Source organism: Zonotrichia leucophrys, chromosome 3 (genome assembly GCF_028769735.1).
Source record: "Zonotrichia leucophrys gambelii isolate GWCS_2022_RI chromosome 3, RI_Zleu_2.0, whole genome shotgun sequence".
NCBI lineage: Eukaryota > Metazoa > Chordata > Aves > Passeriformes > Passerellidae > Zonotrichia > Zonotrichia leucophrys.
This window is the reverse complement of record NC_088172.1, coordinates 87,398,428-87,415,602: the sequence shown is the minus strand read 5'-3', so window position 1 is coordinate 87,415,602 and position 17,175 is coordinate 87,398,428. Positions and strand designations below refer to the sequence as shown.

The 17,175-nt window shown below is 43.8% G+C and overlaps 1 protein-coding gene across 1 annotated transcript; it reads right to left on the bottom strand.

Moving 5' to 3' along the window:
• Window positions 1-13,005: 13,005 nt before the first annotated feature.
• LOC135444993 (acrosin-like) lies at window positions 13,006-15,900 on the bottom strand. Its single transcript, XM_064707031.1, has 6 exons — window positions 15,830-15,900; window positions 15,309-15,551; window positions 14,702-14,967; window positions 14,287-14,432; window positions 13,567-13,815; window positions 13,006-13,269 (listed from the first exon to the last, which is right to left on the bottom strand). The coding sequence occupies exons 1-6, from the start codon at window positions 15,898-15,900 to the stop codon at window positions 13,006-13,008; spliced, it is 1,239 nt and encodes a 412-aa protein (XP_064563101.1).
• Window positions 15,901-17,175: the final 1,275 nt, after the last annotated feature.

The window sequence follows — 17,175 nt, the reverse complement described above, 5'->3', positions numbered from 1 at the left end:
CAGCCCGTTCCTGCCTTTGCCACTTTGGTCGATCTGCCCCCAACAGGAGTGCTCAGAAAAACCCAGAGCATCTTCTGAGGCATGATTTTTCCTAAGACACTGAGAGCATTTTAGAGCACTTGAGGTGAGCACAAGGTCCAGAAGAATGCACTCACATTTGTCTCTTGTTCTTTATTTATTGTTCAGGAAAGAAAAGAGGGTGTTTTGGGTTCAGTGACAATAGAGGTTTATACGTGCTCTTTACTCAGCACTATGTGATTTAGCATAAACCTCTTGACCCCTGGAGAATTGACTCTGTCATGATAAGAAACAGACATTATGAGTTAATGCCTATAATAACCTTTCATATGGTAAAAAATTTCCAGGGTTTACAGCTTTGAACCTGTTATCCTACACCAGATTAATACAACTGTATCTAGAAAGTGATTACAAGGGCACTACTCTTGAGATAGGCAACTTGTATGAATGATTAAACAATTCTGACTAATTTGACTGCTGTTACACATTTAAAGAAAAGAAATATAACAGATCTTGAGCAAAGATTCTAGGCACTTAACCTTTCAATCTAATTAATTAAAAATGAAGTTCAGCTGACATGAAAGACTGGTGGTTATTTAAAAATGAATTTAGCTCATTTGAAGGACTAATGATTCCACCTTCACTGGAAGATCTCTTGACTGAGATCATGGGCACTGTGGGACTGAACCTCATGAACTTCCACTGTGGCACCCATCACAGCTGTTTGTTTTTCCTGGTTGAACAAATGACTCTGTCCTCTGGATAATTTTCTTTTTGATCCCCCCTCTCCTTTGGGCTTTCAGTGATAAGACCATGTTAATGAGGCTGAATTTTGTTTGCCCAGCTGGGCATTGTAAAGGGACCCTCTGAATTCTTGTTTGATCACACACCAAGGGGTAAATGCTTAGAAACGTTGATCTATATAGAAATACATTGAAATTTATTGCTCTAAATATTACTAATTGTTTCTTTATTAGAAGAGCAATCCCTATTTTGCCAGATGTGCTTGTAACATAAAATGGGTCGGTGGTTCTGAGCCTGAAGCATTTATAATGCAGACCAAATTCTCCAACTTCTAGTTAATTTGACAATTTTTTATGTGAGTTTTGCTTTTTAATGGTGTTTGATGTGGTTGGCCAAGCTAGCTATGATGAAAGGGGTGTCAGGAGCATGTGTTACTGTTGTTTCTTGGTTGCTTTGTCTTGACTTCAGATTTAGTGATGCTGAGTCCAGTTATGAGTTAGTACATTGGGATTTATGCATGTAGATCTGTTTTAATCAGCAGACTCATTGATTTCAGTGGTTCTATAAATAGCTTAGATTTAATAAAGAGGCTAAGAAGTTAATGAGTCTACAGCTTTGAAAGGAATGTTCAGACTGGCTTCCAGTCCTGGTGCCTATTTCAAGCTTTTTGCTTCACCTGTGGATTCAGAAAGGAAGTTATTTGGCCTTTGGTCACAGGCCTGTGGCAGTCAAGGGCCAATATCCTTTTGTTTGTCTTAGGCTGGAAATATAATTCAATTAATGCTTTCCAAGAAATATTTCATTAAGTCCTGCATGAAAAGTAATGACCTTTACTTTTACGGAAATTGTGCTGAACTGGAGTTGCATGGGAGCAGGGGTCTGTACTATCAGGAATTTTATTATCTGTCTGAAGTACATCCTTTGTTTCTTATCTGCTTATCACACTGGGCAGCCAGAAATCTCCTTTCTGTAAGCGGTACACAGAACAACCTAAGCATTTATTTTAAACTATGTGGGTTTCTTAGTGAGCAAGTAATTAGCTACTTTGCCAGCTTTGAAAGCATGCACCTCTTCTGTTACATTGCCCAGTAGTGAGAGGACTATACATTTACATGGTAGCTCCCTGGCATGTCTTGCAGGATCCTTAAAAAGCATGACCCTGATGAGCTGCCCTCCCCTACAGCTGCAGTCTGACACTTGCATCTCAGAATAGAATAAGGTAACTTAATATAAACTGAATCATACTTGAATTTTTGTTCAACAGGAAAAATCCAAATGAACAAATGACTGTTATCTTAGTGCAGTCTTTGGCTGTGCATATATCTGTCTGGGCCAGATGTAACTAAGCAGGGTCCACTTCAGTGCTTGCTTGAGAGACATTAAAAGTGGCCTGCTTAGACTTTGTATTTATTTCTGAGGAATGGAGAGTTACTGCTGTCTCTTGTCCCTATCCCCCAGCTATGCCCAAAGTCCCCCAGGGGGAGGGGAGATGTCAGTAAAACAGAGAAATCATAGGGGAATTAATATGAAATGGTAGGAAGTCAGACTTCACCTTTACACTTGTAGATCAGCATAATCTTCAGAGCCATTATGTAAGATCCTGGCTCTAAGCATTGCTTTTTATGCCTTCACACGAGCCAGAGATGCAAGCCTGATAAATACTGTACTGGTTTAAATCTTTCACTTGCTCTGGCTTCATATTGATGTTGCAAATGGAATTTATCCTGGTTCATGCTGGAATAAATCAAGGCAGAGTCTGTGCCATGGTATCTTGAATTCTCAGTAACAATTTTAGTCTGAAGTGCAATAGATTTAAAATCCTAGTGAGCTTACTAGGTACTGGATCATGGTCAAAGTTAAAGCTTTTGATGACACGTGGAATTTTGGTATCAACAAAGAGTTCATTCTTGAGTCAGTAATAATTTGTAATAATGATTCATAGAAGAGACAGAAAATGGTGGTCAAAGGTGAGATGAATCATGCTGCCAGTGAAGCTCCATTTTGCCACTGATTCATGCCTTCCCAAGCAGGAAGAAAGCTGCTTTACAGAAAATCTCTCTATGAGAGTTGCTTCAGGAAATCTATAATTTTTAAACTACCAGTGATTTGCAAACAAAAGCATCCTGCACTTGTTTAAAAGCAGCATTTTCTTTCCTCATTGCCACTCCTTGGTTCTCTACTCTTCTACACAAGCTGCACACAGAGTGAGACTGGCAATGCTGCGCTGTTGGTACCACTGCTCTTCCTCCAGTGCTGCCAGGAGGAGCTGCAGCATGGAGCAGGTTGTGAGGAACCTGGAACTGTGCTGGCTGCTGTCCCTCTGCCAGGGCAGGCATAGCCCCAGAGTAATTCCTGCTTGCTCTTAATTTTCATCTCCTTTTTCGAGGTGCTGCAGGTTAAATTGCCACTTGTGTCACATTGCCATCTGCAGTACTTCAGCTACACAGGTCTTTGCTAAGAGCGGTTCAATTCAGCTTGTTGACAATCCAAGTTCATTTAGGTCCCTATTGGGAGTCACACATTGCTTTCTCAGGGACTATGAGGTAGTTTGATGGGTTTTTTGGATGTAGGAGTGACCTCTTGCTGGACTTCTGAGTCATCCTTTTATTTAAGTCAATATTGCAGGGGATGCATTTGTTCAATTTGTTCAGGTTAATGCGTGCTAAGACCCCCTCCCAAAACAACATCTATGTGTGCTCAGTAAAAACAATCCCAAAATAATAAACCCAAATATTTCAAGATGTTTTTAGATAAAAGCAGATGAAAGAGCATAGGGGGGGAGACTGGTGCTGGTTGTCTTAGGCTGACTGGTACATTGTGTCATAATATTCCTCAGACAAGGAAATTATAAAGAATAAATCAATGAGGGCCATCCTTCAGGTGAAGTATGAAGCAAGGCTTAAAGAAATATGTCAGGGAAGATCTCTGAACAGTACTTATCTTCACTTCCCTTTCATCTAAAATATGATTTTTAAATCTAGTTAGTGACATTTCTGCTGTAGAAAAAATGTCCTGTAGGTGTTTATTTACAGCATTATAAACAGTATCTAGCAAGCACAAGCCTACAAGATTACTTAAAAATGTATTTTATAAAACATTCTGGTTATTAGTGGGCAATACTGAAAACAGGTGGTGTTAAAATTAGTACTTATTAGAAGAAAACTAGTGCTGCAAGTACCTGAAATGAACACAACAAATTTCAGGTTCTGAAAATCATAACAAACTTATCATTAAGGTGGTCTTTCTTAAATTAGATCACTGTCTCAAAGAGAATTGCCTGAAAGAGCACATTTCTTCTTTGCTGAAGAGAAAAGGATTTTTTCAGATATCTGTCCATTTACCACTAAACTCTGGTGAGTGTGGAGTTAAAGCATTTTCAAGATACATTTCTGCATGATGTGATTAAAATATGGGAGATGCAAATAGTCCTAGCAAAGCTATTTTATATTTGATTGCTGCATTTTAAGATCACTAATTATCAGCAGATTAATGGGACATAGTGATGATGGAGTTAAGATCAATGTGCAGGGAAGACTGGAAAAACAAGCTTCCAGAGAAAGTTAGAGCTTTTACACAGTAAAAATGGTAAAATATTCCAAGTTATAGAACCATGGAACATCTTGGGTAAGAAGGACCCACAGGTATTTTCCAAATTCTGGCCCTGCACAAAAAAAGCCCCTGCTAATATCCAAACAATTCTTGAGTTCTGTCAGGCTTGGTATTGTAACCGCTTTCCCAGGCATCCTGTTCCAGTTCCCAAACACCCTTTGGGTAAAGAACCTTTTTTTGATATCCAACCCAAGCCTCCTCTGACACAACTTCAGTCCATTCCTTCAGGTCCTGTCACTGGTCACCACAGAGAAGAGACCAGTGCCCGTCTCTCTCTAAAGTAAAGGTTTAAGTATTAGAAAGCAGGATAGAGTAGAAAAGAAGTATTTCAAAGTCTGGGAATTATTTAAGGAAGAGGTATAAGAAATATTAGCTAAAGGCTATTTCCTTTTCTTTCACCTGAAACTATTCCCCAAAAAACTTTCTGAAATTATTTTCTTGAACATTCCTCTGCTTTTGGGCTGCCTACCTCTGAGTTGGGAGAAAACTTGGCTGTTCCATAGGCCAAACACAATTATGAGTTAGAAAATAAACTGGACCCCCTCCCCACCAACCCAGTTCATTTAATTATGGGTACTTCAAATATATTTTCTTGCAGTGTGTTGAAATTAATTTTTTGCCATATCTTCCCTGATATGCATGACAGTCCTAGTTTATTTTCTGCTCTAGAAAATAGCAGATTAGTTATCATCGTTGCATGCCGGCATAAAGGTAGCAATGCCTCTGACACAGGTGTTTACATTATAACATTTGAGGCATTTTTAATAAGAGGAAGTGATATGGAAACTAGGGAAGTTTACACAAGATAATTAACAGCTTGAACCCAATAACTCTTATAACTGTAATACACAAGAATTTTCCATTGCACTTTCTCCTCCGCAAAGGACATATCTGATTTTCTTTATATGTTATTGAGGTGTCACTGACCAGTCATAAAATATGACCTCTTTTCCCTGCAAGGAGTGGAATGTCCTGGATACAAGTTACATACATCTTCTGATTGCAGGACAAACCAGTGCTTCTGAGTTTTCCCTGGAGGCTCTTCTTTTGACCACCTCTCTGTTAAATTTATCTAGCTCAGTATCAGGGCCAATCTGAAGTGGAAGTGGTTTCCCTTGCAGAAAACATTCCTTACTTGAGATAAATGCTGAGAAAAGGTAGAAAATTACTTTGCTGTAGCCAGGAGATGCAGTGCAGGGATTTGCAACTGGAAGTCAATGCTGCAGAGCCTTTCTTAAAAAAAAAAAGAAAAAGAAAAAAGGAAAAACCAGTTTTTTGCTGAAAAAGATGAATAAAACAGAGGAAGAATGAGACACCTTTCTACCAAACAGCAAGACGTCATGACAAACTCTCTGCCTACACAGCAATTCCATTCAGACCCGTGACGCTGATCCTGGAGCCCATTTGTGCCAGTTGTTGGAACAATCTGGGGGCACTGAGTTTGCTGCTCTGCTATCAGCCTTTCCTGCTGGCCATTGGGTTCACTGCATGATTTGAGTTCACTTATGAGGTGGTTAACAGCCCTTTAAGAATTTGCTCTGTGTATGTAAAGATGGATTGTATACCCTGAACTCCCTTAATCTCTGGATGCTATAAATGGTTGTACGCCCTTGACACGAACAGTTTTTTGCAAACAAGGCCCATTTGGTTCTCACCTTGAGCAAAGGCACCAACCTCTGGTGTCCACAGGCTCATTTTGTCTGCCTAGGCCAGAGATCACCTCTAGGGCACCGTCAACATCCATTTGACCCATTCCTGCCTCCTGCTTGTGTCATTTCTCATTGCCCTGAATGAGATCAACCTCTCCCTGTATGTACAAACAAGAAATCATTTGCTTCAGAGTCAATACCAGTTCTTACAACTGGTCTTTTTGCCTCATTTTAGAGTTGCTTTTCACCAAAGGTTCTGAGCACAGCTCCTGAAAAATCAGTAACAATAACAAAGGTGCTAGTAGATGTTTTAGAGTGCCTGGTGTTTCATATCTTGTAGAGAAAACTATTATTGAATTGAGTTTTCATCTGCCTTCAATTTCTTTTTGTTCTTATATGACTTTCATTTATCTCATTTTTTAAAGTTGGTGTTGTTTTGAGACTATACATGTTTTGCTAGCAGCTTGAGGTACTGCATGCTGGGGTATGTTGTGAGCTCTGCAAGGCTGGATAATCACAGTAAAGGGGAAAGGATCCCTTAACCTCCAGGATATGTAGATGTGGCACACAGGGGTAAGATTTAGTGGTGGACCTGGCAGTGTTAGGTTTACAGCTGAATTCAGTGATCTTAAAGGTCCTTTCCAAGCTTCCAAGCTGAACGATTCTATAAATCAGTGATGTGATTACTTTAGCTTTTTCAGTTGGTTTTGTGCCCCACTAGGAGCATTAGAAACATCTTTTCTCCCAAATGAAAGCTGAAATCACCCATGGGTTTGTTAGGTGGGCAGTTTAATAAACCCCTGCAACAAGAGGAGACTTACCATGATTTCGTGCCTGCAGCTGAGGTCTGTACGAGCAGGGCTGTGAACTCCAAGACCACCGTGCTGCCTGAACCCAGAGGTTCAGGACAAGATCCTTAAGGCCACTTTAATAGCAAAAGCTTTATTCCATTGTTGGACTCTGAGATTAATTTTTGCATTTTACACTTCTTGATGGAGACTGGAAATTTTACAAGGTGAAGAGCTACTGCTTGTTCAGTGAGCTTTCACTCAAGCCATTTATTTTGGTGGGCTGTAGATACCTATTTTTATCCCACCTCATTTAACTGTGTTCCAATGCCAGCTTCTTTTAGTCTTTTATTCTGAGGTTAATTTTAATTGCAGATGTAAAATATCTTGAAAGACTCAGTCGAATAATTTCTTCTCATAAACCAGGCAATAAATACACATCAGGTAATTGAGCTATTTACAAACCATAACTACCCCTCAGCAGCACAAAGGCACACGGGGACTCCAGTGTCATGGTTTGACTGACAGGGATGTGGATGCTGATGAAGATGTTTGCCTTCCGTGCTTCAGAACCCTATGGAAATGATCCCTCTAGTGGGGAGTTGGAAAATCAACTGGTGATCCTGCTTGGCAGTGCGGGAAGGCGAAGTAGGGAACAAATTAAATAGTTGCCCAACGTTAGAGGGGAAAAAACCCCAAACAATGAAAGAGACAGTTGTATTTTCCTAAGCTAAAATTACCACTGAAATAAGATTTTAAGGTAGTTGTTATGAGACGTGGTAAACACTGCCAGAATGCCCATTCAGTGATTTCTGCAAAACACTTTAAAACAGTTTTATTTAGATTTTTTTTCATTGAAATAATGAGATTGGTTTTTTATGTATTATCATCTCCTTGGGAGAGAAAAAGAACAAACTATTTATAAAGTACTTTCTGAATGATCAGGGGAAAAAAACCCTTGTGATTTCTTCCTTAAGATGAAAGCATTCAATCTTTTTCTGGAAAAAATTTTTCAATTTTTCGAGAGATTTCAAAAATATTTCCAAGAGATTCAAAGAATTTCCTACCAGAAAAAAAAAGCCAGGATTTGTGCTGTAATTGCATGTACTACCTTCTTCTGGTTCATCACGTGCTTCTTGTTACTGTCATTACTCACAGCGCCTCTTAAGAGCAGGCCATAAAACATGGAGGTTGCTGGACCCCCTGACACGGGGGTCCGTTCTGCCTGAGTTTGGAATGTGTAACATTCCTGGACAATGTCTGATGGAGGTCCCAGGTGTCTCTTAACTGCAGCTGCCTTGAAAAAACAATTTGTAGTGAATATTTTCTTGCTGCTGTTACTGTGAAAAGCCTTTGTGGCAGCAGCGAGCTCCTCCCTATATAACCTGGTATTGGATCACTCCACGCTTTCCTGAAGGATCAACAGTGTAACCCTGTGTTGCACCAAGTGTTCCCTTGTGTAAGAATAAATCTGACAGCTTTTGAATCAATATCCAGGTGACCCTAATGCCACTGCTGGACCACACCTCCTGTTGCAAACCCTTGCTTGGCTTGCTGGAAGAAGACGTGAGTGTAGACAGGAGTTATGATACCAAAATCTGGTTCCTTTTGGATTTGTCCTTTATCTCCCTTCAACACCTCCTATGTCTAACTCAAGTATTTCCCTTCCCATGTCCTCCATCCCACAGCTGTTCTGTGCCTCCCACTTGCTGGGGTGTCCTAAGCAAACAGTGGAGCCTGCTCCACCAGGTGAGCCATAAAACCCACCCTTTTCCTGATCTGGTGCAAATTCTTGCCTTTACCCAGCTGGGTGCCTGGCCAAGGGCAGACCTCTCAAGCTGTTCTTTTCTGAGCCACATTGCTAACAGCTCTTTTCAAGTAAGAATTTAAAATGTTTTCATTTTCAAACATCTCTGCTTTCAGATTTGAGATGTGAGAAGGTGTTTGTCCACTTGTGAGGCAGCCAGCGGCAATTTCATTCCCCTGTGTGTGGCTACACAGAAGGTGTGTGCTGATAAGTTGTGTCACTCATGAATCATTCTTGTCCATGCTGCTGCTCCATGAAGCTTTGGTAGAAGAAATCCTTTCTTGGAACTATATTGAAGTCTTCAAGTATAATCCAAAAATTATCTCCAGATATGTTCTTATATTCTCTCATTGGAGAGTGTCTGTCTCTTTTGGGGGCTAACATAATAGAAATTCTCTTTTATATTTGCAAAATATAAATTGTCAATGAAAATTAATGTGTACTTGGGGGGCATACAGATAGAAAAAGTAAAAGAGAGGAGGGAAAAAAAATAAAGAGAGTACCTTGTCACCAGCCTGAGGCTGTGTGGTGATTTAATATAATTACAAAGCCTTGAGTTTCCTGAAATTATAAAGCACCTTCAAAGAGAGAGGTCTGCATGGTTTTAAGTAAGAGTGGAACAGTTCTACCCTTGTGGGTAGCATGAAGAATTCCACTCAGGCATTGAATATTAAATGCTTCAGAAAAGAGATGCTTGAAGCTCTGACATCAGCTGTAACTTCCCTTTGATGTCACATGCACGGTTAGTATTAGTTTGGGTTAAAATCATGTCTGAGCTAAAGGAGTTTGGCATGTTTGTGATTATGGACTCACTGAAATGTATGGAATCAACTCTGTGGGTATTAACCACAGCATAAATGTTTGGATCTCTTTTTTAAACTGCTATTGTATTAGAGAAAAGTGTTTTTGGAAAAATACTTGTTTTGTAAAGAGCTACAAAAGTATTCATCAAATTCTGACTTCAACACACTGGTAAGAGTGCAGTTCCAGTGAGTGATGCTGTTGGAGTTCTCCACTCATCTTTGTAGAGAGGATGCTTTTTTGAGAATTGTGATTTTTTCCTCTCCTAGCCTGTAGGAGAGGAAAAAATGTGCAATGGAAACAAAAGGATTTTCATGACTGTTTTAACTGTACTGCATGGTAATAATTTTTGCAGACATTATGCTGAATTCAGCTTCTCATAGAAATCTTGTAGAGGACATTCCATGCCACAGAGAGCAAAACAGTGTGAGTTTGGGCAGCAGTGTCTTATAGTCTGGCAGGATAACAGGTGACCTCTTCCCTCCATCTCTGGCCAGGGGCATCTTGCAGTGATTCTTTCAGGTAGAACCTAGCTTGCAGGTAGAACATATTGTTGGTTTTGTAGAGGTTCCTCTGTCATATGGAGAGACTTTATTGTTTTACTGCATATTTTTGTTCTGTTAATAAAGGTGCAAGTTTAGTACCAACTTTTACTAGAAGGAACTGGATCAGGTTCCTACAGAATTCATTGACACAAACTGATTTTGTGTTTGTGACTCAAATTCAGGGAAAATAAAGTCTAATGTCCTGTCTTGAATAGGTAAAATGAAAACCAGTGAAGTTTACAGTGCATTGTCCGCTTATCTGAAGACTTATAAAATTGGCTTCTATGCAATCTATTTCTGCAGACTTCAGTGGCCTCCCAGTACCTGAAGGGAGCCTACAAGAAGGAGAGAGAGAGTTCATTCACAGAAGAATGTAGTGATAGGATAAGGGGGAATGGCCACAAACTAAAATAGAGTAGTTTTAGATTAGATATTAGGAAAAAATTATTTTCTATGAGGGCGGTGAGGCACTGGAGCAGCTTTTCAAGAGAATGGATGTGGATGAGAATGGATGCCTCATCCCTGGAAGTGTTCAAGACTAAGCTGGATGGGGCTCTGAACAACCTAGTCTAGTGAATGTGCTCCTGCCCCTATCAGGGGTTGGAAGAGGATGATCTTGAAAGACCCTTCCAAACACAAACCATTACAGAATTCATTACCCTTATATGATATAAGCCCTAAGTAATCAGTGGTAATATGTTAATTAATGTAATTGCATGTTTGTGCTAAGGAATAGGTTATATGGGCTAATGATGCCCAAACTCTGTTCTTTGATTGTTTTGAGTTGTATCTAGTGAACAGGAAGTGAAAGCAATTTATGCAATTATGTGGATGGTGTAAACAATCAGACCTGACAGACCATGGATTTCAGGGGAGGGCTGTTATATGCCTCAAACGTACTCTTAGGCCGGCAGTTGACTCCAATGACCCAAAGAACCCACAGACCACCTCAAAATACATCACCACAGGGTTTCCTGATGGTTGAGAGTTTTTGTTGGGTTACTGTTTTTATTTTTATTTTTTAATTATAGGTTATACCCTGGCAGAACTAGGGGTGCCATGTAACCTTGTAATTGGCAATCATGAAACTCTGCCCTGCTTTCTAAAATGTCAACACTGTTCTCATCAAATGCCCTCAAGGTTGCCATAAAGTGGTGCTTCTGTGGGGATTTTTGAACACTGGTGAAGTTTTAGTTCCAAGTACAAAAATCAGCTTAGTTCCACATTTTTTATATATATGAGTTCCTGGTAAATATTCTCACTGAGCAAGTGTGTTGCTTTGCAGGGCTGAGGATGAAAAGCTGCAATTAATTTCTGAGCACAGGTGGAAATCCAGTCTTTGAAGGTTTCATTGCACTCAGATGACTGGAGTATTGGAAGGACCAGATTTGAAAATATCAGGCTCAAGACAGGGCAGTTTGTCAGAGCAGCCATGTGGGTAGCTGGAAGAGCTCCAGGGAACAGACTCAATTTGGGCTAAGTGTTAGCTGAGTAAGGCATGACTAATAAGATTTTTTAACAAAGCATTTTTAGAGTCTGTTGAAACCATTGATTTCCCTTCAAGAAAATTAAACATTAGCAAGTTTTTCCACTAATTCTAAAATAAAGATCATGGTCTCACACTTAGCTTGTGTGGTGGGAAACTCCCTACAGTTCACTTTAGAAACCTTTTTAGGATTTAATAATCATCAGTGAATTGAGCTACTTAGGTCATTAAGCATTCAGCTGTTTTACCATCTCAGTGTACAAATGAGTGCCTGCTTTTCATGTCATCTGGGGTTAGAATGTTGGAGAGAAGAACACTGAATTAGTTGGAAAATTAGCATAGATTGAATTACACTTTTGTGAGCTGTCAGTGATTTGGATGGGGGGGCTGGAAGTGTTTACTGGGGAATGAAGCAGTGTGGGGAGTGGGCATGGGCTTTAAATGCATGGGGGCAGCAAAGTGTTTTGGATAGTGGTACTTCTTGAGATGGAGGGCAGGTGGAATTTGTGGCATGGCATGAATAATACATGGCATAATAATTTTTTTTCCTTTTCCTCTGGTGGCTTTTTGTTTGGGTGCTAAGCATAATGCAAAGGGCACAAACAGTGGCTTCCACTGAATGCAAGTGTGTTTCAGCAGGCTATTGATTAAGGTTGTAACGGTATTGCTTTACTTGGTTTAAGTTTAGCAGGTTGTGTATAGGGTCAGGGGGAATGGTTTTAAATGGAAACCATAGATTTAGAGTAGATATAAGGGCTGGCTGCAACCAGCTTGGATATGGGAACCTTCAGCTTTTCTCAGCCCCAAATGTTACAAGGTATGGAAATTTAGGTTTGCTTGTGCTTATGAATGTCACAGCTCAAGGTGTGCTCTGTGTGTGGGATTTTGAACTCCCTCCCCTAATTTTTCCTCTTCTATTAGGATTTTAAGAGAATAAAGCACAATTTCATACGCTGGTGAAATATGAAAATTGGACGAGATAAATGAAAAAATACAAGTAATAGCATTGGTATCTGTACTGCAAAGCACAATGCCTATTTTGCCACTGAGGAGAGGGGGACGTAAGGGAGAAGTGTCAGTGTTGTAAAAATGTGACACTTCTCACAAATGGTTACTATTGGAGGAATTTATCTTGAGTACAGTGAGGCAGTAATACCTCCTAGGGGTTTTCAACCAATACTGGAGCCTTAACAAAAATATCTTTCTATCTGCTTCCTAGGCTTGATGTACCAGGTTCCTCCAGGCCATGGTTGCTCAGAGCACTTTCCTCTCTGACCAGGCACTTTGGAGCTCTTTGGAGCCACTCTGTCCCTTTGTGTCCAATGGATCTTGCCCAGGCGTTGGAATTGCATTGAAAAGCTGATTCGCTTTGAGCATAGGTAATTTTATTTCATCAACTTATTCAACTCCAGTGTTTGCCTGCACACAGGAGAGGAGTGTGGTCAGGACAGAGCAGGGTTTGGACCCTGAGGCTGCCTTTGGATGGGCAGGCATTGCCCCAGCAGGAAATGGTTGTGGTGCACTGCAGTGTGCCCTGGATCCTGCCTGCTTCTGCTGCTCAAGCTGTGTTTTGTCCAAGGACATCATGAAGGAGCTTCTTCACCTTAGTAAAGAAGTCTACCAGCTTGTTGAGTGGATATGGGCAGGAGCTAACCTCACCCAATGGTGTTGGTTCTGGAGTGGGGAGGGCTGTTGGCAAAGGCTTTTGAGAGGGGATTGGTGTCGGCCATGGCTTATGAGTGGGGGGTTGTGTTGGCCATGGCTTATGAGTGGGAGGTAGTGTTGGCCATGGGTTAGAAGTGGGAAGTGGTGTTGGCCATGGCTTATGAGTGGGAAGGGCTGTTGGCAATGGCTTATGAGTGGGAGGTAGTGTTGGCCATGGGTTAGAAGTGGGAAGTGGTGTTGGCCATGGCTTATGAGTGGGAAGGGCTGTTGGCAATGGCTTATGAGTGGGAGGTAGTGTTGGCCATGGCTTATGAGTGGGAAGGGCTGTTGGCAATGGCTTATGAGTGGGAGGTAGTGTTGGCCATGGCTTATGAGTAGGAGGTAGTGTTGGCCATGGCTTATAAGTGGGAATGGGTTGTATTGGCCATGGGTTAACAGTTGGAAGGGGCTGGACTGGCCATGGTTTCAGAGGTGGTGGTGGGGGAACTGTCACTAAATGATTCCAGGTTTGTGATGATGGAGAACCACTTCCAAGTGTGTTTGCCCCTGTGTGGACCAGGATCCAGTCATAGAAGTACTGAGTGGAGGTGTAGACTCCAGGCTGCCTTGCTCTGGCACAGCCTTTTCCCCAGCTGGTTATTCCAACAACCCACCAGGAGTCAGCCTTGTTGTCCTGGCACATGAGGGGACCACCGCTGTCACCCTGCAGCAGAGCACAGAGGATTAAGGTGGTGTTGGTGGCACCTGCCAGTACTGGGGCTGTCTCCTTCTCTCTCACAGCCCCTGCCAGAGCTCTATTCTGGGCAGAGAAAAGCTCTGCTCAGAGGCTGGAGCCTCCAGAAGCTTGGCTGTGAATGGCATGGGTTCATGTAGGGTAGGGCTCTCTCTATCCTCTCTGCACAGGACTCCTGGATGTGCAGAGGATGGAACTTTGGCACCTGGACCTCTTCACTGCCAAGAGAAGTGGGCTTTCTGGGCTTTCTGTCACAAGGGGAGGCCTGGGCAGGCAGGTGTGGACGGGCAGTGTGTGGGGAGCCCCCACAGCAGTCAGGGGGAGCTGGGGCTGGGAGGGTGACTGAGTGGCCGGGCAAAGCAGGCCCTGGCCTGTGTTGGGGTGGTGCTTCCCTGGCTGCTGGTGCTGCTGGGGGCTGAGTGGCTCATGGCACGTTCCTACCTGGCAGGTGTCGATGCCACCCTGTGGGTAACCAGCACACAAGTTGTGGGTGTGGATCTCCCCTCCGTACCAGTCACTGCTGTTGCAGAGCTGGAGATTGATGAGCTGGACCTTGGCCTCCTGCAGGAGATCAGGTGCATCTTGAGCTGTGAGCAGAGAAAGGAATAAACAGTAAGCACCACATTGCCCATTCTCCTCTCCTGACTTGAGAAGGGCATTCTCTTTCCTAGGGTTTGGCTTTGCCTCTGCAGAGACACAGGAGTGCTGTGACCCTTCTTCCTGCCTCTGGGGAGCAAGCCAGGTCCGTCTCTCAGAGGCATATCTTCTGCAGACTGGCTTTGGTCTCTGCTGTGGGAAAGCCCAAACCCTCTCCTCAGTGGGCTGAGCTGCCCCAGGAGTTGCTCTTGGAACTCACATCTTGCAGTAGTGGCCCCCCAGCCAGCAATCCAGCAGTTTTGCAGCTCTGACACTCTCAGTCTGGCGTCGGGCACACAGGCCAGCTGGATGTAGGGGCTGCACTTGACAGGATGGTCCAATTCCAGAAGAGCAATGTCATAGCTCATGTCATTAGGGTTGTAGTACTCATGCACCAGCAACTGCTTGACACTGCGCATTTGTGCCCCATGGCCCGGCTGAGTGAACTGGGTGGCCCCAATCACCACAGACAGCAGGCTGATGTTACTGGAAAGGAGATGGAGAGTGAGATGAGAGGGAGAAGAGCCATGTGCCACAGCAGCCCAGCAGTTGCTAGACCTCTGCTTGGAAAGGCACAGAGGGAGGAGTGCTCTGGCAGGTGTGAGTGCCCTCACACATCTTGAGGGAGGCTTGAGGGAGCCTCTTGTGAGGCTGGGGGAATGTCAAGCTGGAGGCTGTTAAGAAGCCTTGGCATGAGCCCAGGCTTCTCCTGAGCACTGTGGCAGCCTGGCTGCCTGAGAGGAAAGGGGATGAGAGTAGCAGGTGGTGCTGCTGGCAGGGCACCTGCAGGTGTTGTGGAGATGTCCCCATTCCCTGCCCCTTCTTACTCAAACTTGTCGAAGCAGTGGGCTGCTGTGAGGACCCACTGTGTGCTGATGAGGGACCCTCCACACAGATGCCCTGGGTCTGGAACCCATGGGTGGTGGATGCTGACAATCCAGGGCCAGGCTCCTGGCAGGGCACCAGCACCACCCACGATGCGTGTCATGCCGGATTCATAAGCCATGTCACCGTAGTAGTACGCCATGAGGCCATAGTCGGACACCACGGCTCGGAGTCCGCAGATCCCTCTGCAGGCAGAAAGTCATTTCCATGGTGCTTCATGGCCTGCTGTGGCTCAGGCTGAAGCTCAGCCCTCTGCCCTCCCCACAAGGCCTTGCACGCACAGCAGGCCAGGGGAGGCCATGGGGTGTGTGTCTGTCCGTGCCAGCACCTGGCTGCTGGCAAGGAACTGAGGCTTCCCATGGTGGGGGGGAAGCTGTGGCCTGGCCATGGGGGACAGGTGGGTCCCTCCAGGGAAGGCCGCAAGTGTTGCCTTGGCTCCTTCCCAGGGCCTGGGCCCACTTACCCGCAGTTGTCCCATGTCCCATGCGACAGCCCGGCCATGGTCAGCAGGACGAAGAGGCTGAGCCAATTCATGTCTGCCAGAGGCACGAGTCAGCTGCAAGCACTGAGAGCTCCGTGCAGCAGCACAGTCACAGCCGCACTGCCTGCAGCAGCTGTGCTGCCCGTGGTGCCCTTGGTCCTGGCGCTGATGTCACAGACGGGTGGGTTCCATGTTCTGAGCACTGCGGGGTTCTGTGGCACAGGGCCCACTGGGGGAGGGGCAACATCGAATTGAGGAGCCATAGAACGGTTTTGGGGTGGAAGGGACCTTGGTGATCATCTAGCTCTGACCCCCTTGCCTTACTTATGGCGGGATGGCTTGCACTAGACCCAGCTGTCCACAGTGTGCATGTCTCGGCTTAGAAGCTGTCCTTGAACACTTTCGGGGGTGAGGCATTTAAGTACTAAGTCCTGGTCATCAGGCCCTGGCTAAGGCCTGAACAACAGGCCTTTTGCCGAAATTGGCCACTAGATGGACCTTCAAAACAAGTGTTATGTATAGCCACTCTGTAGATGAATAATGGATTTACCTTTCCATACTTAGGAACTAAACAAGGCCACATCTGGCCTTGTTTTTTGAGTGTGGGATCACAGAGAAATCTCCTGGTTTCTCTTAGAGCCCTCCCAGGCCTTGGGATCATCACAGTAGGAGAATGAAGCCAGATGTTACTGCACTAGAAGTTTTGGTGTCTTGCCTCTTCCTCAGTATAAAAACAGGGACCTCTCACAGGCAGTCAGTAACCTCACTGCCTCTAGGGGAAGGATGGGCAGGGTTGGATGAGGATCAAGGATAAGGGTAACCTGTGATTTGTCTTTCTTGATCACTGTAGGTGGTCTTTTATAGTAATGATTAGATGCATTGCCTACCTTGTCCTTTTATAAATATTTGATAATGATTTTATGTCCTGTTTATTTATACATTTGCAATACTTTGCAGTTTCAAATTGTAATAAATGACATTTATTCTTGAAGTTGGTGTCTGTGTCTTCTGTGCTGACCCTGCTTACATGAAAAACAGGCACCCACAGCAGCTCTGGGATGCCAATATCTCAGCAGCCTCACAGTCAAGAATTCCTTCCCAATATCTCATCTAAAGCTACCCTCTGTCACTGTAAAGACACTGCCCCTTGTCCTGTCAGGACCTGCCCTTGTAAGAAGGCTCTCTACTGCTTTCTTAGGCCCCTCTTCCTGCAGGATGAGGCTGTGCAGTCCCTGGGGCAGGCAGCAGCTGAGGAATCCATTTGGGGCAGGGAGCTGGGTGTGCAGCTGCAGTGCCAGCTGCAGATTGAGCTCTGGCTGGCAGGACCA